Raw genomic sequence first — 22,426 nt, 5'->3', positions numbered from 1 at the left:
ATTCTTAAGTTTGGGAACGGAACAATAGAAGTTAGAGTGGGCACAGAATATTCCAACAAATATTCAGTAATAAATGAAACTCCACAAGGTAGTGTATGTAGACCAATATTCTTTAATATAATGATTAATGATATTGTTAAACGGTTTGAGCAAAGCATAGGGAAACATTTTATGCAGGTGATGGAGCACTATGGGTTAGGGGGCAAAATTTGGAGTACCTAAAACATGTAATACATACTCAAAATCACAGGTCATATGTTTTACCAAACGCCACAAACTAGTATAAATTATACGGTCAGCCACTACAATAGGTTGATATTGACCAATTTCTCGGTCAAAAAATAAATGCAAGAAGATAAATAATATACTTCGATGTATGTCAGAGCGAGATTGGGGAGCTGGCAGAACATTACTGTTAAATATTTATCGGGCTCTTATGAGAGCAGCTCTGGATTATGGAAGCATAGCCTACATGTCTGCTGTAGAAACCAACCTTTAAAAACTAGATGTGGAACAAACTCAGGCTCAACGGTGTGGAGCATTTAAAACATCACCAGTTGCAGCAATACAAGTTGAGATGGGTGAGATGCCATTAAGGATAAGAAGAGTGAATAATATGTTGGCATATTGGGTAAATCTAAAAGGACATAATAAAACTAGGGCTGTGAAATGATTAAAATTTTTAATCAAATTAATCACAGGTTTCTATGGATTAATCATGATTAATCACATTACCGATTTTTTCGGAATATTTTTGTGAAAACAAGATTTATGACATTTAACTTTTCTTTTGTGCTGCAACTCAGCAGTTCTTCAGCAGTTATCATTGCTTTTCCATATGGAACATTAATATAATCTTCATCCTAAACAGAATTCGGGTTCCTTAGCCATTGTGTGGTTGAATAAAACTTTTTTTTTAAAATTAAACAGAAATTATTTGAGCTTCTTAGCCATAGGATGGTTGACATTTTTTATATTTTTTGTCACACAACCATTAACCACACCATGATACAATCTAATGCCTCTAAAGGCCCTCTTAGCTACTCGGTCTTTAGCCAGTTGGTGAGGCAAACTAACTTGTTCAAATTCTCTGACAGTAAAGCTGACCGCTTCTTTTGCACAATGTGTCCGGCGAGTGAGTCTGGTTTGGCGCATTCCACTTGAACGCCCCTCGCGTTGCGGTGGTTAGGCGGGTATTGCTACGGTGAAACGATAACGTCTTCTCGCAGAGTGTGCATATCACCTTGGTTTTACTGAATGTTCGATCTTTGTTTTTTTGGAACACGATCTTCCCGTCCAGAAGGTCCTCAGGTTCATCAGAATTATCCATGTTGTTTGTTTGTTTGAATGGCAGCTGCCGTCTGACTGCATTAGAGCGGCGACTAGTGCAGAGGCGGCGGAATTGGAAGGTCCTTCTGCGCATGCGTTAAATGCGTTAAAAAAAAACAACGAATTAATCCTGTAATTTAATCATAACGCGTTAACGCGTTATTTTTCACAGCTCTAAATAAAACACATCTGGCAAAAGGTGTTTTACAGGAATGTTGGGAGCATAACAAAACCAGATGTTTTAGATAGAAGCCAGGTAAATGAGATAAGCATAGCTTCGGACAACTTGTCAGCAATTGCCGATATATGATCAACGAAATCATCATGCAGACAAGATATTACCAATGACATTTTTCATATGATCCTCAAATTACTTCATATAGGTTCCAGCTCACATGGGAGTGGAAGGTAACGAAAAGGCAGACATATTAGCAAAACAGTAATTCAAACGAACGACAATGTGCAGGTTCTTCAAAGGCAATAAAAAGAGACTACATGTGTAGCTTTATATGAATATTTGCTATTTTGAATACAGACTATGACAGGTTACTTCTGTCTTTCAAAGCATGTAAAAGTAAGAAACTAAATCTTTCTCATTCACCACCTCAATAAAATATTTAAAAGTGCAAATATGGTGGAAACCAAATTAATACACATTACTTACATGTCAGGTGGCAGCTGCAGAGATGATGGGACGTGCACGGTGCTGAGTGATATCACACACAGGATGATGATATTTTGGAGCATGATTTCAGCCTGTTAGAGACGCTGGGAGAAGAGATGTGCTCGTCACAGTCGGTGCAGCATCTGAGTCCAGCATCAGATGAAGCGCCCAATCCTGACATTTACACAAGTTCCTTCTACGACATGTCTAAGTTCAGACTCTACGATTGTGTTTGGATGTTTCTAGAGAGCCGGGCGTGATTTTAGTTGTTTGTTTGATTTGAAAAGAAAACAGTTTTATTTAACCATCCTATATTTGCCAAAAAAAAAAAAGAGAGATATAAAGCTAAGAGGCCTCGATGCTTTAGGATAAAAGTTCATTGAGTTTTATAAACATATTTTAAGTTCTAAATCACATCATCCTATGTTTTCTCAGAGGCAAAGCAAAGACACAGCCAAATTTAATTATGGTGTGGTATTTTATTGTTTGATTTTATTGTATTTTTCAATCTTAATAACTTATTTTGGACTTTAAGTAAACAACTTATTTTAAATGTATGTTCACCAGGGTGAGGGTCAAATGATCACATTTTGTATGAATGTTGTGTTTTCTGATTTTATTTTAACAGATATTTTCTTTAATCACGGACTCAGTGGTTGTCGACTCGCAGAGACTCAATGTGAAGTCTTGGCCTCAGCTCTGAAGTCAGACCCCTCACATCTAAGAGAACTGGATCTGAGTGACAACGAGCTGTAGGATTAAGGAGGGAAGCTGCTGTGTTTTGGACTGGAGAGTCCAAACTGTGGACTGGAGACTCTGAGGTCCTTAAATCCTTCTTCACATTTCAAACTTTCTTTCTTATTCATTCATTATTTATTTAAATTGTCTCAGTTCTGCTCTGCTCACTGTCCCTTAGTCATCTGTCACTCACCCAGCCTGCCAGTCACGTCCACCTCATCAACTCCATTCACCTGCACTCACCTGCTCCTGATCACTAAGAAAGTGTCAGTAAATATCATGTGGACTGAGGCCGAGCACTCAGCTCTGAGGTCAAACCCCTCTCGTCTGAGAGAACTGGATCTGACTCTAAACGACCTGCAGAACTCAGGAGTGAAGGAGCTGTGTGGTTTTCTCCAGAGTCCAACCTGTCGACTGGAGACTCTGAGGTCAGTTCACTGACTGACTTTTGCAGATCTGATATCTATAATACAGCATTTATACACAATTTATCTCATTTAATTATAATTTAACAAAATTCCTCTTCATACATATCTTGAATCCATTCATTAATTAATCTTTGACATTTTAAATCTTCAGCTACTTGTTAAAGCATTGAGTTTAGTTCTGGATTCCTTAGCTGATCTGCAGGACAGAGACCGGGTCCAAATAATGTATTTTTACTGAATCAGGACTCGTTTTTAGTCCAACATGTCTGATTTAATATTGATTACCCATGTTATGAGTCTGTTCTCACATGAATATTTGTTTGTTATTTTCATGCATGAACTCAGTTTAATTTACAGTTAAGTTTTATTCTTTATCCAGTTTGAGGAGCTGCAGACTGTCAGAGATCAGCTGTTGTTCTCTGGCTTCAGCTCTGAGCTCAAACCTCTCTCATCTGAGAGAACTGGATCTGAGTGACAACAGCCTGCAGGACTCAGGATTGAAGGAGCTGCTTCATCTAAGGCAGAGTTCAGGCTGTCGACTGGAGACTCTGAGGTCAGTAGATGGTTGGAGTCAGTCCACTCTGCTTTCATCAGTATTTTACAAAACACAGTCAGTGTCACAGTACAGATCCGGGGTCTGTGCTACCAAGCAGGATTTGGTCAGGTTAACTTCAGGTTTAGTTTTTTCATTCCTACGAAGCTCGTCCACTTCTTAATGAGGTAAATCACCATGGTAACTTATGATGAACGTCCAGGGGCGTTTCTAGGATGAAAGAAAGGGGGGGCTTAGCCCCTAGGGCCAAATTTTTGTTTTGGGCTCATTTGGGGCTGCGGATATCCATTGTTTCAGACAGTTCATAGATTAAATCAGAAAGATTGTGATTTTTCTCTGTATCTTTGCTTGCATTCATTCAGTATAAGTTAACAGAAGAGACAGAATTTCATGGTCGTTGTGAAATTTGACAACACAAATATGAACTTTTCTCAAATAGAGTGAAATCATTTTCCTGCTTGTAAAAGAAAGACGGATATACTAGTTTTCATATCCGCGTCACTCCCAAATCCTAATTCTTAAAGGGACCACACACAATGGATGGAGAATGGACCTGCCAGTGTCATCTTCTGAGTTGTTTATTTGTTGTATTATGAGCAGAAGGGAATAATAGGCACTGATATTATGTTTTAAAATACAAGAGATAGATATCTAGTAATCCTGCTGTCTTGATGAGAGACGTTACTTGGCAGAGTGAGAAAGCCAGCGCAGCAGCGATGCAGACTCCCCAAGGTCCTAGTGCCCGGTCTTTTATTGTTAAGTATGATGAGAGGCTATTGGATGTACTTTGAAGGGGGAGTTTAATTAAAAAAAAAAAAAAAATATCCCAATAATTATTTGGGGGGGCTGAAGAACATTTTAGGGGGGCTTCAGCCTGTTTCGGCCTGCTTCGGCCTGTTTTAGGGGGGCTGAAGCCCCCCTAAAACAGGCCTAACGACGCCCCTGTGAACGGCTAACCTGCTCCAGGTTAAGCTGGAGATCAACCTGTATAAAAGCTCCGCCAACTGACTACAGTGACTCTACACTGTTGTGTGGTGCACACTATCCTTACAGGGAAGGATAAGGGAAGTTTAAATAAACGTGTGGTTGGTTAAGTTGATCTCAGCCACTTACTCGCCCAGAACAGCTCAATCTCTCCACACTCATCCTGTAAGGGAAGTTTAAATAAACGTGTGGTTGGTTAAGTTGATCTCAGCCACTTACTCGCCCAGAACAGCTCAATCTCTCCACACTCATCCTGTCACCAAAACACCAAATGCACTCAGTGAGCTTCCTGAAAATAGGTCCATGTGTTTTTATTGAGTAGTGAGGTTTCCACCGCAGTGTGTCCTCAGAGACAGTGTCTGTCCTCAAAGTCAGTGTGTGTCCTCAGAGTCAGTGCAGGCAGTGTTTGTCCTCAGAGACAGTGTGTGTCCTCAGAGACAGTGAGTCAGTGTGTGTCCTCAGAGTCAATGAGACAGTTTGTATCCTCAGAGACACTGTGTGTTCTCAGAGTCAGTGAGACAGTGTGTGTCCTCAGAGACAGTGAGACGTTGTGTGTCAAAATAAAGCTCATTATTGAGGCCACATCCTGGGATTCAAACATTTCTCATCAAGAAGCTTCTTCTCTTCCACTCGTCTTGTTAGTAAACAACAGATTCAGATCTTGTGGCTCCGAGTTATTTATGACGTTCCCACACATTATTATATCGTGGTCACGTAATATATTTTTACCAAATGCCACCAGGGGGCGCTGTAGCCTTGACATTGACAGAATCACAGAGGTTTTATCAGCTGTTTTTCCTGCATTTAGCAACTGTAACTGAGTATCTTTTATTCTGGATCATGTGTTTGTTCTCCTCTAATTTTTTCTATAGAACAGTTTGATCCTTGTTGTGAAATATGAGGCTCTGCTGTCAGTCAAACTGTCCATAACTGGGATTGGTCATACACAGTAAAACCCGCCACTTTAATGCGCACGTGCTCACACAGTGAAACATGGCTTCACTTGTTAGCAGCAGTAAATCCACCTCTCGGGTGTCCACTCTGCACTTTGACATGCAGAGGAAACAGACTTAGCTCTTAGCGTGTTCATTCCAACACATGAACATGAAGCAGAGAGGAAATTGCTCCACCTCTGAAGTCCCTGCTGCTCTTTCTACTGGATGTGCTGCATCAATGACTCACAGCTGATGAAGTGAGTCTCTGTAAACACTGATGTCTTCTTCTCTCAACAGATGGAGAGACGTTGAGTGTGAAGAGGACAGTGTGTGTGGACGGAGGCTGAGCTGTGTCCTGAGGATCCACAGAGGCTGAAGCAGCAGCCGCTTGTGTGTAGAGCAGCTCTGACTAGGCCTTGTTGCTGGGAGGCAGAGTGGAGACAGAGCTCCAGCGGAACTCTGTCGGAATCAACTAATTTGTTCCAACGGGGCTTTGATTGTTATCGACAGACCGAAAGATGCACATCTTCATTCCGTAGAGTCCTGACATTTAGTTTAGTACATGAACCAGCTTGTTCTTGAAGGAAATGCAGGAGATAAACCTGCAACTCCACCGGCAGTAGCTGACATACAGCGCGTGTGAAAAACAGACAACCGACACACAGCTGATCTGTGGCGTGACGACAGCCAGTGACTCCAGTGAGTTGGGGGATTGACAATGAAGACTGTGAGATCGACCGGTAGATCGCGATCGACGGGTTGGCGACCACTGGTGTAAACACTCCAGTTTTTCTTTTCTTCATAGTGTTTAGCCGCCATTTTGCACACTCACTCACTCACACACACGCACATGCATACTCACACACACATCTGTATATAGTAAGTTTGCGTTTTTATACTTTTATTATCTTCATAATAAATGTTTTTCTTTAACAAATGTTGTTTTCATTAATGTAGCATAAGTATGAATTTTGCAAACCTCTACACTGTCAAGAACTCCATATCCTTCAACTTTGGTAACTACCTACATGGTAATTTTGGTTATAGTTCATAATTTAAGTACTAATCAGAGTTCCAAATTTGTAGTTAGTACTTTCATGAGACTAAATCAATGAATTGGCTATCTTTTCCATTCCTTTGAAGGGTGGTTCCCAGAGGTAATTTTAATCAATTAAAGTTATATTGAATATTTGTATTTTTTATATTTATAAGTAAACTTTTCGTAGACACGAAAAGACATCCTGATATTAAGAATTACAATAATCTAGACGGTGTAAGAAGGAGAGGTTCCGCAGGTCCTTCATCCCGGCTGCAGTCAGGCTCTACAACACCAGCACCACCTGATAATGTTGTAGTCCCTGTCTATTATCTCTATCTCCACTAAACCTCTCACCATAGCTGTATTTGTATTTTTATTTTTCTTATTTATGTTTGTATTTTTTTTTTTTTTTTTTACTCAGTTCACTACCATGCACAATAATATTCAACACTTAACATCTATATTTATATCATGGTCACTTAAAATGGTTACATTGCAATATTTATATTTCCAGTATGCTATCTTGTAGTATTATTTATATTATGGTCACTTACTTTTTAATTATTTTTAATTATTTTCTGTATCATGGTCACTACTGTTGCATATTTTTGTTTTCATTACAATAACACTTAACATCATTCCACTTTGTCCCCAGCACCTGCTTTTGCACAGTGTCTGTTTTGCAGGTTGTTTGTTTCTGTACTCTTATTATGTGTAGTTTTAGTAGTGTACATATTGTGATCTTTTTTTTTTTATTATTGTGCTTCGGCACTGTTATTTTAATACTGTTTTTCTATTATTGCTGTAACAAGTGAATTTCCCCATTGTGTGGATAAATAAAGAAATCTAATCTAATCTAATCTAAACATGGACTCATTTCTCAGCATCCTTCTGAGACAGGATGTTCCTTATTTTATAATATTGCGCAGGTGGAAGAAAGCTGTCCCAGAGACTCCAAAGTGACTAACTGATCAGACAATGTTTCTCTGCGATTTTTAGGACCCAGAAAAATAACTTCAGTTTTGACTGAATTTAGATCTAAAAAGTTCATTGAGCTGGTGAGTGAAAAGTTAATATGACCTGTGATGGAACTTCATCTTGAGTCTTTGAGTCTTTTTAATAGTAATCTCTGCAGATGTTACACAACAAGCACAGGTGCTCAAAGTGGAACTGGCCCCAATTTCACAAAAGCCAGAACTTATACAAAGAGGCGTTTCATAAAACTTTAATGAAAAAAAGACATGAAATCATCATCTGTGTCTATCTGCTGTGTACGTCCGCTGTAGCAGTTTGAGGAAAACATCACGGAATAAGGGCATACACCCTGTTCGTCAAGGTCACAGCACTGAGACACCTAGTCAGTGGAATTTTCCATTACCTTAGACACTGGTCAGTGGAATTTCCCACCACAGACCCATAGAGACATAAGTGACACATTTATGTAAAAGGTCTGGACAGGTTTGAAAATTTAACTTACACTTTAATTGCTTCCATCCTCCTATACAAATAAATATATATTCTAAAACATATATTTTTACAGACTACATGAATTCAGATACTTTTGCATCATCTACAAACAAGAACACTGTAAGTAGCACAGCAACAGTCCAATGACTGCTATCACTACATATGAAACGTAGTCTTGACCTTAGTATTTCAGTTTTTTGGGGATCCAAATATTGTATTCACCAAAGCAATAGCTAATAGCCAAGGGGTCAGGGAATCTCCAAATCGAATAGTTCCTCTGGAGAATGCACCTGCTTTTCCCCAACCCCTTTTGATAACAACATACTGTAGCTGTGGGGGCAACAGGGAGACAAAGATGTTTTTAATTCAGTTTACACATAAACACAAGGTTGTAGGGGACAGGTGATAATACAAAATTCACCAAAGACGGTTTACACTAATGTGGTTTGCACACTTACACATCCGGTAAGGAGCTGTGGGGATTCCAAGTTAACCCTTTTGTTGTCCCAGGGTCTGGTTGACCAGCATGTGTTTGTGTGCGTGTGACAGTCTCCCGTCTTCGCGCGTGGCGTGTGCAGCAATACAATTTTTTTTTTTTAAAAGAGTAAAACGTGTGCCACCGCATTTTCTTCTTCTTTCTTCTTCTTCTTCTTCTTATTGTTATTATTTGTATTATCACTGAGCAAGAACAGGCTCCAGTAATCAACACTGGCAACATGCGACAGTCTCCCGTCTTTGCGTGTGTCGTGTGCACCAATACAAATTATTAAAAAAAAAAGACAGCGAAAGAGTCTTCTTCTGTGTCTTCTTCTTCCTCTTGTTCGTCTTGTTTTTCTTGTTCTTCTTCTTCGCATCACCGAGCAAGAACAGGCTCGAGTACCAATGTGGGCGGCCGGGCGGGCCCGACGTCGCGACTCTCAGGGTCACGGGGACCCCGACCGACAAGCGACAGGCCTCACGTCACGCCGGCCCTACGTCTTTGCGTGTGTCGTGCAGCTATAAGAGAAATAATAAATTTTTTTTTTTTTTTTATTATTATTAATGCACACGTTTTTTCCCCCTCATCCTTCTCCTCCTCCTCCTTCTTGGGCCCTCCTTCTTGGGCTCTAGTACACGACGCGGGGAGCCGGACAGGCCCGGCTTCGCGAGTCTCAGGGTCACCGGCCCGCAACTTGGAGCGTGGCGTGCGGAGACTACTCCACTACTTTACTAAAAAAAAAGTAAAACGCTTTGCCACTGCATCGTAATTTCCTTTTTTCAACGATCACTGAGCAACAACAGGCATCGAGTACACGACGCGGGGAGCCAGACAGGCCCGGCTTCGCGAGTCTCAAGGTCACGGAGACCCCCTATCGGAGAGACGGCCCCTGACGCGGGCAGCAGCGCGAGCCCCCCGGCGCGAGCCTTCGGGTCACAGAGACCCAGGCCGAAGAGACTCCCCAACGCGGGCATCCCAGTGGTCCTACGTCAAACCGGCGCGCAACTTGGAGCGAGAAAGTCATACGCTTTGCCACTGTATCGTATTTTTATTTTATTTTCAATGACCACTGAACAACAACAGGCTCGAGTACACGGGCATCCCAGGTGCGCAACTTGGAGCGGGTGTAACAAATACATCTGCAAGGGCTGTTCGCTTTTCTATTGCCCTTCGTGCGCGTGCTGATGTGTGGTGGACTGTGTTTGTGTGCACGTGTGCGCGTGCGTCTGTGTGTTTGAAGCAGGGTATCGCAACAAGCGTTTGTCAAATCGCTACCCAGACGCTCACAGCCAACAGCATGGGGAAGCAGGGACAACACAAGGGTTAAAGAGACGTAATCCGTTGTTTTCACCGCTGTCAAATTACACAAGAACAACTGCAAAGGTAGAGCAGCAAACTATGTGGAAAGGGGATTAGGCACCTTGCCCAAGGACACTTAGGCATGCAAATGGGGAAGACTGGGATTGTACTGTTAACATCAGTCTCTCTCTGAACTTATAGAGCAAAGTGTTTTTATAGTATAGTACTACGTCAAAATGCTATAAGTAAAAATGACACGTGAGACGATATATACTTCTTGTGAATATAATCCAATCCATTTCATTTTCATTTATGCATTTTGTATGTGCTCCATGTCAACAGTTTATTTAGAAAAACGCTTTGGATGCATTTACCATAAATGTCAGTAAATGCACACAGTAGAATTTCTGTGTCGGCTGATTTGACCACAGAGACGAGAGTGTCGGCTAGCTTGCCCGCAGTAGACTCATGCAGGTGTGTGCATATGTGTGTGTGTGGGGGGGGGGGGGGGGGGGGGGTATGGAAAGCCGATTGAGCATTTATTCCATAACCTTGATATCAATAAATTTCAGTCCCCTCCACTAGTTCGGTCATTGTCAGCACTAGCTGGACATTTGGTCACACTAGTTCGGCCTCTTCCTGAACTAGTTGAACAAAAAATCGTACTAGTCACTCTTTTTCAGCAACTAGTAGCACTTTTGTTCAACTAGTTACAACAGAAACCTTACTAGTAACACTGTGCGCCGCACTAGTAGAGCCAAAGTCTCTACAGCTGTGGCCAAAAGTTTTGAGAATGATTCAAGTATTGGTTTTCACAAAGTGTGTTGCTTCAGTGTTTTTAGATATTTTTGTCAAATGTTACTTTGGTATACTGAAGTATAATTACAAGCATTTCATAAGTGTCAAAGGATTTTATTGACAATTACATTAAGTTTATGCAAAGAGTCAATATTTACAGTGTTGACCCTTCTTTTTCAAGACCTCTGCAATTCGCCCTGGCATGCTGTCAATTAACGTCTGGGCCACATCCTGACTGATGGCAGCCCATTCTTGTATAATCAATGTATGGAGTTTGTCAGAATTTGTGGGTTTTTGTTTGTCCACCCGCCTCTTGAGGATTGACCACAAGTTCTGAATGGGATTAAGGTCTGGGGAATTTCCTTGCCATGGACCCAAAATGTCGATGTTTTGTTCCCCGAGCCACTTAGTTATCACTTTTGGCTTATGGCAAGGTGCTCCATCATGCTGGAAAAGGCATTGTTCATCACTAAACTGTTCTTGGATGGTTGGAAGAAGTTGCTCTCGGAGGATGTTTTGGTACCATTCTTTATTCATGGCGGTGTTCTTAGGCAAAATTGTTAGTGAGCCCACTCCCTTGGCTGAGAAGCAACCCCACAGATGAATGGTCTCAGGATGCTTTACTGTTGGCATGACACAGGACTGATGGTAGCGCTCACCTTTTCTTCTCCAGTCAAGCTTTTTTTCTAGATGCCCTAAACAATTGGTAAGGGGATTCATCAGAGAAAATGACTTTACCCCAGTCCTCAGCAGTCCAATCCCTGTACCTTTGGCAGAATATCAGTCTGTCCCTGATGTTTTTCCTGGAGAGAAGTGGCTTCTTTTATGTCCTTCTTGACACCAGGCCATCCTCCAAACGTCTTCGCCTCACTGTACGTGCAGATGCAGTCACACCTGCCTGCTGTCATTCCTGAGCAACCACTGCACTAGTGGTGCCCTGATCCTGCAGCTGAATCAACTTTAGGAGATGGTCCTGGTGCTTGCTGGACTTTGTTGGACGCCCTGAAGCCTTCTTCACAACAATTGAACCGCTCTCCTTGAAGTTCTTGATGATCAGATAAATGGTAGATTTAGGTGCAATTTTACTAGCAGCAATATCCTGGTCTCCCTGGAAGCCCTTTTTGTGCAAAACCATAATGACTGCATGCATTTCCTTGCAGGTAACCATGGTTAACAGAGGAAGAACAATGATTTCAAGCACGACCCTCCTTTTAAAGCTTCCAGTCTGTTATTTTGTCTCAATCAGCATGACAGAGTGATCTCCAGCCTTGTCCTCGTCGAGACTCTCACCTGTGTTAACAAGAGAAGCACTGACATGATGTCAGCTGGTCCTTCTTTGGCAGGGCTGAAATGCAGTGGAAAAGGTTTTTTGGGGATAAACTCATTTTCGTGGCAAAGAGGGACTTTGCAATTAATTGCAATTCATCTGATCACTCTTCATAGCATTCTGGAGTATATGCAAATTGACATCATAAAAAATTAGGCAGCAGACTTTTTGAAAATGAATATTTGTGCCATTCTCAAAACGTTTGGCCACAACTATACTAGTGGGCTTTTTGCTGCACTAGTGGCCCTCTGGACCGAACTAGTAATGCTGAAAGTGTTAGTAGCTAACTAGTAAGCTACAAAAGCTCTGACATGTAAGCTAGTCAAACATGGATTCAGCTTACTAGTAAACTAGTGGCCTCCCATTTTCTGCACTAGTAAACTAGTGGGAGCCCAAATGCACACTAGTGAGCTAGTGCAGCCAAAAAAAACACTAGTTTAGTAGTAAAAGCCTATTTTGACCTTACTAGCAAACTAGTGAGGTGTAAAATATGTACTAGTAAACTAGTGGGGTCAAAAAACCCACTAGTTTACTAGTAAACACCTATTTTGCACGTTACTAGCAAACTAGTGAGGTGCAGAATGTTTACTAGTAAGCTAGTGGGGTTGAAATGGGCACTAGTTTACTAGTTGCAGTGTTTTGTGACCTTACTAGCAAACTAGTGAGGCTGAAAGGGCTTATTAGCAAGCTAGTGACCGCCAAAATGCCTACTAGCCCACTAGTGTCACTTCTGGACACACATGCTAATGAGAGGATTCAAATTGAAGCTTCCTATTGGCTCTCCAGCAAGAGCTCCACCCAGCAAAAATGTAACCCTATAAAGCCTGATGAGGTTTCACTGCGGTGAACTGCAGCTCCTTGCTTACTATCCAAACAGAATAAAGCACGTACATGTGTGTGGGTCAGATTCATAATTTTTTTCGAACAACAATGAAACAAACGTGAAAACATTTTTTTAATTTTCAATAGATTTCTAATAGATGTACAGAAAAGTAAAATCTCAGCTCTACATGAACATTATTAACAGCTTAATCTAAATATCCAATAAATCTTGGTATTTTACAGAAAGCATTTCGTCATAATCTATATTCAATCTATTAGGTGACAGGGTTTTCAGTCCGTGAATCCAATAGTGTTCCCTTCTCTCACTGGAAATTGAAACATCCAAGCTTCCTCCTGTTGAGAGGAGTGATAGTGTCTCGATCCCGATATGAATTACTGGCCTTGCAGCAGCAGCACAAACTGCACTGAAATGATCATCACTAAACACAGTACAGGTCTTAGGGTTGCCACCATTAAGGGTTGAATAACCGGGCAGCGATATCCTGGTTTCACGGAGCAATAACACACGCAGCCGTCATTGGTGTTTACCTGAACGAGAGATGATTCACTTTATTGGGCACTTCATAATAAAGCATAGACTTCAGTATAAGGGCACATATTAACAGAAACCTAACAACAGGTCTACAATATAGCCCCCTCCTCCATTAATGTTGTGATATTTCAAGTTTTTTATAATCCCAGGACTCGGGAGCCTCGGGAGTGGCCAGAGGTCAAAACCTGCCTCTTTGAAAATCCTACATCAGTAATAACCATTTCAATTTTATTCTGCTGGCATTCTGCAGGCGCCTGTAATGCCAGCAGAATAAAATTGAAATGGATACAAAACAATGATCCGAAGGTGCAGAAATGATTCAAATACATGAATATTCTATTGTAGGCCCACTGAAGGTATTATGCTATTATATTATGAACAACTAATCTGACTTTTGTTTGGAGGTCAGTGTAAGTTGATCTGCTGCAGAATTTACTATCGCCAGTAGATGGCAGTGCTAAATGACCTGAGTAGCTTTTCTTTACTACTTTTCAATTGAAAACTTGCCATATACAAAGGAATAAGGCAATGACTAAATTAGGTATAACATACTGTGTTCACTATTCACAGGAATTACACATCTGTTAACATCCAGATCGTTATTTCACATATCTAAGGATGTCAACCAATTACTGTATCATAACACATGAGCACACAACGTGCTTCCATTTTTTACCTATGCTCCAGAAATATGGAATTCCATACCCAAGGCCACATGAGATGCAAGCTCTGTCAGAATTTGAAAATGGTAAATGATAGGTTATTAATCAGCTGTCACGTTTCCTAAGCAAGCTTTCTTATCTCTTACAAATTTTGTTGTTCTTATGTGTTTTTACGTTTCATTTCTATCTTTTACTAATGTTATTTTTGTTAGTAAACCTGTTCTTGCTATTTGCTGCCTCTTTCGTTTATTATGAATTGTATTGCCTGGTTTTAAAACACTTTGAGCTACTAATGAACCCTAATGAAATCAACATTTAATAAAAACATAATGTTTTTGGCATGGCTGCTAAAATAACTCTCACATGCCATAAAAGAATGTTGCTAAAAGGTTTAGATCATCACAATTCAGAGCAGGCACTTTAAGGCTTTGAAACACAGTTTGAACAGTGGCCAATCAAAATCCTTGTCCCTCCTGCCTAATTTGCTTGCAGTCCACTAGTTTACTAGTCCACTAGTTTACTAGTGGACATTTGCTCCCCACTAGCTTACTAGTGGCTGCATTTGCAGTTTACATGTTAACTAGTGAGGCATAATTGTCCACTAGTAAACTAGTTCGGGTCTGTTTAACCTTACTAGTTAACTAGTGCGGCTTAAAAAGAGTCACTAGCTAACTAGTAAGAGCCTAAATGTCCACTAGTCACACTAGTTAGGTTGTTTTTTTACCTTACTATTAAACTAGTGAGGCTCAAAATGGCTCACTAGCTTACTAGTGTAGCCTAAAAGTCCACTAGTAAGCTAGTTGGGGTATTTTTGGCCGTACTAGTGAGCTAGTCACACCCACATTATTTTACTAGTAAACTAGTAAGGTCCAAAAAGACCCCTGATGTTTCCCTCACTAGCTTACTAGTGGAAGACATTTTGTCTCACTAGTTCAACTCTGTACAAAACATGTAGGGACGTTGAACATATTTTGTACAGACATGTAAGAACATTTTTCTTACATGTTGGGCATTTTCTTCAACTAGTTGAGCTTTGCTCAGAACTAGTGAACCACTGTGCGCAACTAGTGAGACATTTGATCGACATGTTGGGCTTTTTGTCCAGCTAGTTGACATTTTGGGCACACTAGTTGACGTTATCATCTTACTAGTTTGACAGAACTGCTTACTAGTCGACATGTGCACGCGACTAGTTAACTAGTGTTCTGATAAAGGGTCACTAGATAACATGTAGGACAATATGGAATTTCACTAGTTAACTAGTTGCATGCACATGTCAACTCCACTAGTAAGCTAGTGAGCCATTTTGAGCCTCACTAGTTTGCTAGTAAGGTCACAAAACACTGCAACTAGTAAACTAGTGCCCATTTCAACCCCACTAGCTTACTTGTAAACACTTTGCACCTCACTAGTTTGCTAGTGTTAAAACTGTGTAGGACACAGGGCCTGTTTGTGCGACAACTGTTGCTTGTATCCACTTTGGACCTTTGCAATAGTTCTGAGCAAGAACTCTTTCACCAGCTCTGAAGCTTCTGTCTTTCGCTTTGCTCCGTCTCTCCACCTGTGCTCTCTGTTGTGTCTGTACGACCTGCTTAGTCTTCAGTGGTCTCAGAAGGTCAAGTCGTGTGCGAAGCTGTCTTTTCATCATGGCTGACGCGGGGGCCACTTTGGTTGTAGCATGGGGGGTGTTTCTGTAGGTCAATAGGAAGGCGCTTAGGCGCTTGTTGAGCGTTCCGTTTCCTTGTGATGATTTTAGAGCTTGCTTCATCATCTGCACAAATCTTTCCGCTAGGCCATTTGTGGCGGGATGATAGGGAGCTGACTTGATGTGCTGAATTCCGTTTGCTTCCATGACTGACTGGAACTCTTCAGATACCAGTTGGGGGCCATTATCGCTAACTAGTTGCATAGGTAATCCAAAGCGATTGAAGATGGACCGTAGCTCCTCGATGGTTCTCCCTGATGAAGTGCTCCTCATTATGGCGACCTCTGGCCATTTGCTGTGTGCGTCAACTACGACTAAGAACATACGATCCTCCAGTGGACCTGCAAAATCTATGTGAATTCTTTGCCAAGGCTCCTCTGGGAAGTCCCATGGGTGTAGTGGCGCTAGCTGAGGCATGTTTCTCATCTTTTAACATGCAGAACATGACCTGACCCTGTCTTCGATAGCTGCATCTAAGCCTAGCCACCAAAAGTAGCTACGCGCCATCTCCTTCATTCGCCACAGTGCCCTGAATGGAGTTCCTCAAGCACCTGCTTTCTCAGTGGCGGCGGAATGATGACTCGAAAACCCCATAACAAGCATCCAGCCTGCACTGTGAGCTCGTTCCTCCTCACCAGGTAAGGCTTTAGGCTGTCTGACAGCTCTCTTTCTCTCCCATGAGTGATGATGTCCATGACCTCAGACATCGCTGGGTCAGTGCGGGTGAACTTCTTCACGTGGGCTGAGGTAACTGGGGCGTTGCTCACTTCCTTGAAGTAGAAGATTTTAGCCTCGGAGTGCTTCGTGTGTGAGACAGGTAAGGGGAGCCTTGAGAGGCCGTCTGCATTACAGTGCTGCTCAGCTCTTCTGTACTTGATGTCATACTGGTGAGCAGACAATAGTAATGCCCATCGCTGCATGCGGCTGGCTGCGAGCGATGGAATTCCAGTGTGGGGACCAAAGATGGAAGTGAGTGGTCTATGGTCTGTGAGCAGCGTGAATCGTTTTCCGAACAGAAACTGATGGAATTTCTTAACTCCGAAGATTATAGAGAGTGCTTCGCGCTCTATCTGTGCATAATTGCTCTCTGCTTTGCTTAAAGTCCGTGATGCGAAAGCAATTGCCCTTTCTTCACCTGATGGCATTATGTGTGAGATCACAGCACCAACACCATAAGGCGATGCGTCACACGCTAACTGTAATGGCAAGTCGGGGTTAAAGTGTGTGAGGGCTTCTGAATGGACTAAGGCTCTTTTTTTTTTGTTCAACAGTTCATGCAGTGGTTTTAACATGTTTGATAGGTTCGGCACAAATTTTGCACAGTACGTCAGTAGTCCCAAAAATGATCGCAGCTGACTCACATTTTGTGGGGATGGAGCTTCCTCGACAGCTTTTACCTTAGATGGTGCCTTGTGCAGCCCAGCGCCGTCGATAATGTGGCCCAGGTACTCAACTGAAGACTGGAAAAACTCACATTTGTCCGTCCGGACCCGCAGTCCGTACTCCTCCAGTCTCTTTAGTGCAGCGTCGAGGTTTCTCAGGTGCTCCTGTTCGTCTTTACCAGTGATGAAAAGGTCATCGAGGTAACACTGGACACCGGTGAGCCCACTCAGTATCTGGTCCATAGCTCTCTGGAACAAGGCCGGGGCTGAGGTGATCCCAAAGGGAAGCCTCCGGTACCTGAACAGTCCTTTGTGAGTCACTATTGTCAACAGTTCTTGTGATTCTTCGTCAACATGCATTTGAAGATAGGCCTGACATAAGTCTATCTTACTGAATTTCTGTCCTCCAGCTAAACCAGCAAACAGATCATCAATGAGGGGTAATGGATACTGTTCAGCTGTCAGGACAGGGTTAACAGTGACTTTGAAGTCGCCACAAAGTCTGATGGATCCGTCTTTCTTCATGACTGGAACAACTGGTGTAGCCCATTCACTAACACTTACTGGGTCCAGTACTTCACTCTTGACTAGTTTGTCTAGTTCAGCTTCAACTTTTGGCTTTATGGCATATGGAACAGGCCTGGCTTTGAAGCATTTGGGCTTACTGTTTGGTTTCACTGTCAATTTAACTGTTATGTCCTTCATACTACCAAGTTCTCCTATGAACACTTCAGCATGTTTCCTCAATATTCCTTGAAGGTTTATGTTCTCAACTTTTGCAACCATATGAATTTCCTGCCAGTTTAATTTGATCTTTTCCAGCCACGTGCGTCCTAGCAAAGCTGGCTGACTGCCCTTCGCAATGTAGAGTGGTAGCTTTACCATCTGTTTGTTGAGCTTCACTGTTACAGTCAAGATTCCTCTCACTGGTACAGTCTCACCAGTGTACGTTTTCAGCGTGATCTTCGTTGGCTGTGGTGTGAGGTGATGTAGTTTCTCCTTGTATACAACCTCAGACACCAAGGATACAGCTGCTCCTGTGTCCACTTGCATCCGTACTGCTTTTCCGTCCAGTAGCGGTGTAACCCAGTATCCATGCCCATCATCTGAGAAAGACAAAACATGCACAGACTCTTCCCCTTCCGATGGGGTGTCACTTTGGTCTTCCTCTGTGTGTTCCAGTTTGTGCACTTTCTTTTTGTACTTCCTGAAGTCACTTTTCCTTTGTTCAGTATTTTTGTTTGACTGTCCATTTTTGCTTTTACACACGCGCTCAATGTGACCCTTTTTGCCACAACTTCTGCAGTCTAAGTCTTTGCACCAACACTCCTCTGCTTGGTGACCTGGTTTCCCACAGCGATAGCATGGTTTGCCACCTACTGTTTTGTGTCTGAAATCCGTAGACACCTTATGCACTTGGGTTGATGCACTTAGCTGCTGAGCATCTTTGTTTGCTCAGTACTCACTTCTATTGCCTTCTGCAATGTTAAGTCACTCTCAGTCAATAGACGTTTCTGGATTGTCCCACTGCGCATGCCACACACTAACCTATCACGTATAGTGTCATTTAGAGAACGTCAAAAGTCACAGTGTTCTGATAATTGTTTCAGTACAGCCACAAACTGTGAGATTGACTCCCCCTCCTCTTGATTTCTCTTGTGGAACCTGAACCCCCTTCAGCAATGATCAGTGGTTTAGGAGAATAATGTGCTCTTAAAGTAGCCACTTTTTCATCATAACTTCTGTTACCAGGCTTTTCAGGTGTTACTAGGCTGTGCTGTAAGTTGAACGTTTTTCCTCCCATGACAGTCAAAAACGTTGGCACAATCACGTCCGCTTTGATGCTATTTGCTAACAAAAAGTACTCAAAACGTTCTGTGTATGAACTCCATTGTTCTACAGATTCATCAAATGGTCCTATATTTCCAATCAGTGCAGCCATCGTGTAACTCTGTTACTCACTTATGTCTCAACCTTCGCGAAGAATCTCTCTTCTCCAGCGGCGCACTTTTCCTCTCCTGCTGACGTGCCGATGGAAGCCGACGTGCCGTTGGAAGCTGATGAGCCGTTGGAAGCTAACCAGCCGTTGGAAGCTAACCAGCCGTTGGAAGCTAACGGGGACGAGCCGTTGGAATCTTACGAGCCGTTGAAAGCTTCGAGCCGTTGGAAGCTAGCCGGCTTCACTCTTCACCAGCTACCTCCTCGTCTTCTCCGTGTCTTCTCCGTATTAAACTCGTACTTTTCACCGAAAATAATAAAACAAACGTGAGAACTTTCTTCCTCGTCGCCAGTTTTGTTGTATAGTACACTCTATACCGATACAACTTAAGTAGAGATGAGACAGGAGACCGTGATGGAAAAGACGTGCGTACTTTACTGTGAGTTTCACAGGACAGTAGTGATGTGTCGGTCGTGAACGATTCGTTCGTTTTGAACGAATCCTTACAAGGACTCGGGAGTAACGAGTCCTCTCAAAGAGAGATTCGTTCATTTTCTCGTGGCCGCGCATCGGGACTGTTGCATAGGCTGATGCAGGTCACGTGAAAAAGGATCCAAAGACTCGTATCCGGCAGATGAACGAATCACTGATCCGAAGACTCTGTTGGCAGAAGAACTAAACACTGATCTGAAGACACGGTCGGGAGGTGAACGATTTGTTCATCTGCCGGGTACGAGTCTTTGGATCATTTTCTACGTGACCTCCATAGGCTCAGAAGAGGAAACAGTTACCTCATTCCCTTTCGCGTGACCGCTGTTAACTCCTTATGCAATCGCGTCCCGTATTCGGGACGCAAGGTGTGTTTTTTTATCGATCAGCGTCAAACATTTGTATTTAAAGAACTGTGTCGTACAGCTAGGTACTAATGCCACATATCTGTAGAAAGCTAAGATTCTTCTGATTCCACTGATGTAAACCATTTAAAGATCCGATCACCACAGCCGATACAATCAACGTAACAGTCAGACAACTTACCAAAAAAAATTATTAAGACAGTCGACGTCACTCACCTAAGAAGCATGATATTAATCCACAGATCGATAACATTCCAATAAAAACGGTGTTGGTACATTGATAAAGGTCCAGACGATCGAATCCAGTAACATAATCACTCCATAGCACACTATTTCATCAAAGAATAGCCACAGCCAGCTGATGCGTAATCTCAGAGTAGCCAGCAGCTAAGTGCCAACTTTGACTTTTTTTCCATTCTAACTTCTGTTCGCATGTAAACAAAGCAGCTCTCTGGATATCAAAATGGTGGCTGCACTCTGAACTTTAGATTGACAGCTCATTCGACCCAATTGAAGAAGGCAGGGGTTGTCCACAGCCAGCAAAAGCCAACGAGAGCCCTCGTTGACAGAGAGTGCGCGTCCTTCTTGTGACGTGTACAGGCTCAGCCAATTCCAATCGATTGTTGTTATGACTGGCGTATTGATTAGCCAATTACATTTCCAGCACCTACGTGTCCTGCTCGACGCGATAGATAAATAACAACACACAGCAAGTCACTTCACAACAGCGAACACCTGTTTCCTGAGCATCTCGCCTCCGTGCGTAAAAGTGAGTGAGCGGTGCTTTTGAGATCCGTGCGTAAAAGTCCGAGAGCGTTGCTGTGAGATCCGTGCGCAGAATTCAGTCTTGCTTTGGAGCATTTTGGAGCTACAGTATGGTGAAACGTTTAGAGAAACGGAACTTCACGACCGAAGAAGCCAGGGATCTGTGTTATCGGCGTGCCAGCGACGAGTCTGATGACGACGTATCAGAGGAAGACAGCGACACGTCGTTTGACTCCGAGGCAGAGGTTATGTTTCTGGAAGGACGAGACATTACTCTTGACAAGTACGTATTTTATTATAATATATATATAACTTATAAATTACTGTGTGTGTTCGTGTATGTGTTTTTTTAGGATTTACTGTTGATTTGTAAAAGGTGTGGATTCAGTTGTGGGAGAGATGAGTGTTGCCTATGTGTGACGATTGGAATGTAAATAGGTGTAAATATACATGGGGCGGGGAGATGTGTCCTGCCTTTGTGTGACGATTTGAATGTGAACAGGTGTAAATATACATGGGCCGGGGAGATGTGTGCTGCCTTTGTGGGAATATTGTAATGTAAATAGGTGTAAATATATATGGGGCGGGGAGAGGTGTGCTGCCTTTGTGTGACGATTGGAATGTGAACAGGTGTGCACATACATATGGGGGGAGATGTGTGTTTGTGTAAAACTCATACAAGTTTTATCTAGAGTAGTAAATAACCGTTTTTTCTTTATTTTCAAAAATAGGCAATCAGCTGATTCAGATACGGCTTGGGAGCCGGTTACATCGTGTCCAGCCAGCAAGCGGCCACGTAGAGTGGAGCAGCCGGACAGTTCCTCAGGAGAGGAGTCCAATCCCCCAACTCCTCAGAGAGGTTCTGCCAGCAGGAGAAGACCACGAGGCAGAGGAGGCAGAGGAGGGAGAGGTAGGGCGAGAGGGAGAAGCGGCAGCAGCCGAAGTCAAGCCGGTGTGTCAGCCATCCCATCTGGAGAGAGATGGAATGATGTTGATGATGCAGATGTGACACCACCACAGCCCACCTTCAGACCCACACGTACACCAGGACCCCAGCTCATCTCTACAGCGACGTACACAGTCCTGCAGCTTTTTCAACTGTATTTTACCAACACGATTTTAATGACAGTCCTTGATAACACAAATGACTTTGGCTCGAAGAACTACTCCACACCCACCAAACCATGGATTGCTTTGACAATACACGACATGTATTCATTCATGTCCATGGTTATTTACATGGGTATTGTAAAATGCTGTGGACTTAACGACTATTGGCGACAGAGCCAACTGTACAATTTGCCACTCCCGAGACATGTAATGAGTGCTAGGAAGTTCCTCAGAATCTCCCGGGCACTTCACCTCAGTAGCTTGCTGGCGGATGCTGCTAACGAGAAGAACAGAGGCACAGCAGACTTCGACCGACTCTGCAAAATCAAACCGATCTACGAGGACATAAGAAACGCCTGCAAAAGGAATTATCACCCGAGCCAAGATATTTCCATCGATGAGCACAGTTGCCTCCAAAGCCCGCATTGGACTGAAACAGTACATGAGGAACAAACCTGTTCGCTGGGGTTACAAACTCTTCGTTCTGGCGGACTCCAGGAACGGTTATACATGGGACTTTTTTGTCTATCAGGGGAAGTTACAGGGAGTTACTGGCAAGGGGCTGAGTTACGATTCTGTTATGAAGCTCATTGAC

At 42.7% G+C, this 22,426-nt stretch overlaps 1 protein-coding gene across 1 annotated transcript; it reads right to left on the bottom strand.

Moving 5' to 3' along the window:
• Positions 1-15,484: 15,484 nt before the first annotated feature.
• LOC128426153 (uncharacterized protein K02A2.6-like) lies at positions 15,485-18,216 on the bottom strand. The gene is given in 2 exon segments (XM_053413030.1): positions 15,485-16,299; positions 16,302-18,216. Coding segments are annotated over 2 exon segments (2,730 nt in total).
• Between the last annotated feature and the right edge of the window lie 4,210 nt (positions 18,217-22,426).

This window comes from Pleuronectes platessa, chromosome 20 (genome assembly GCF_947347685.1).
Source record: "Pleuronectes platessa chromosome 20, fPlePla1.1, whole genome shotgun sequence".
NCBI classification, from domain to species: domain Eukaryota; kingdom Metazoa; phylum Chordata; class Actinopteri; order Pleuronectiformes; family Pleuronectidae; genus Pleuronectes; species Pleuronectes platessa.
The sequence above is the reverse complement of the archived record's forward strand: the minus strand, read 5'-3'. Positions and strand labels throughout refer to the sequence as shown.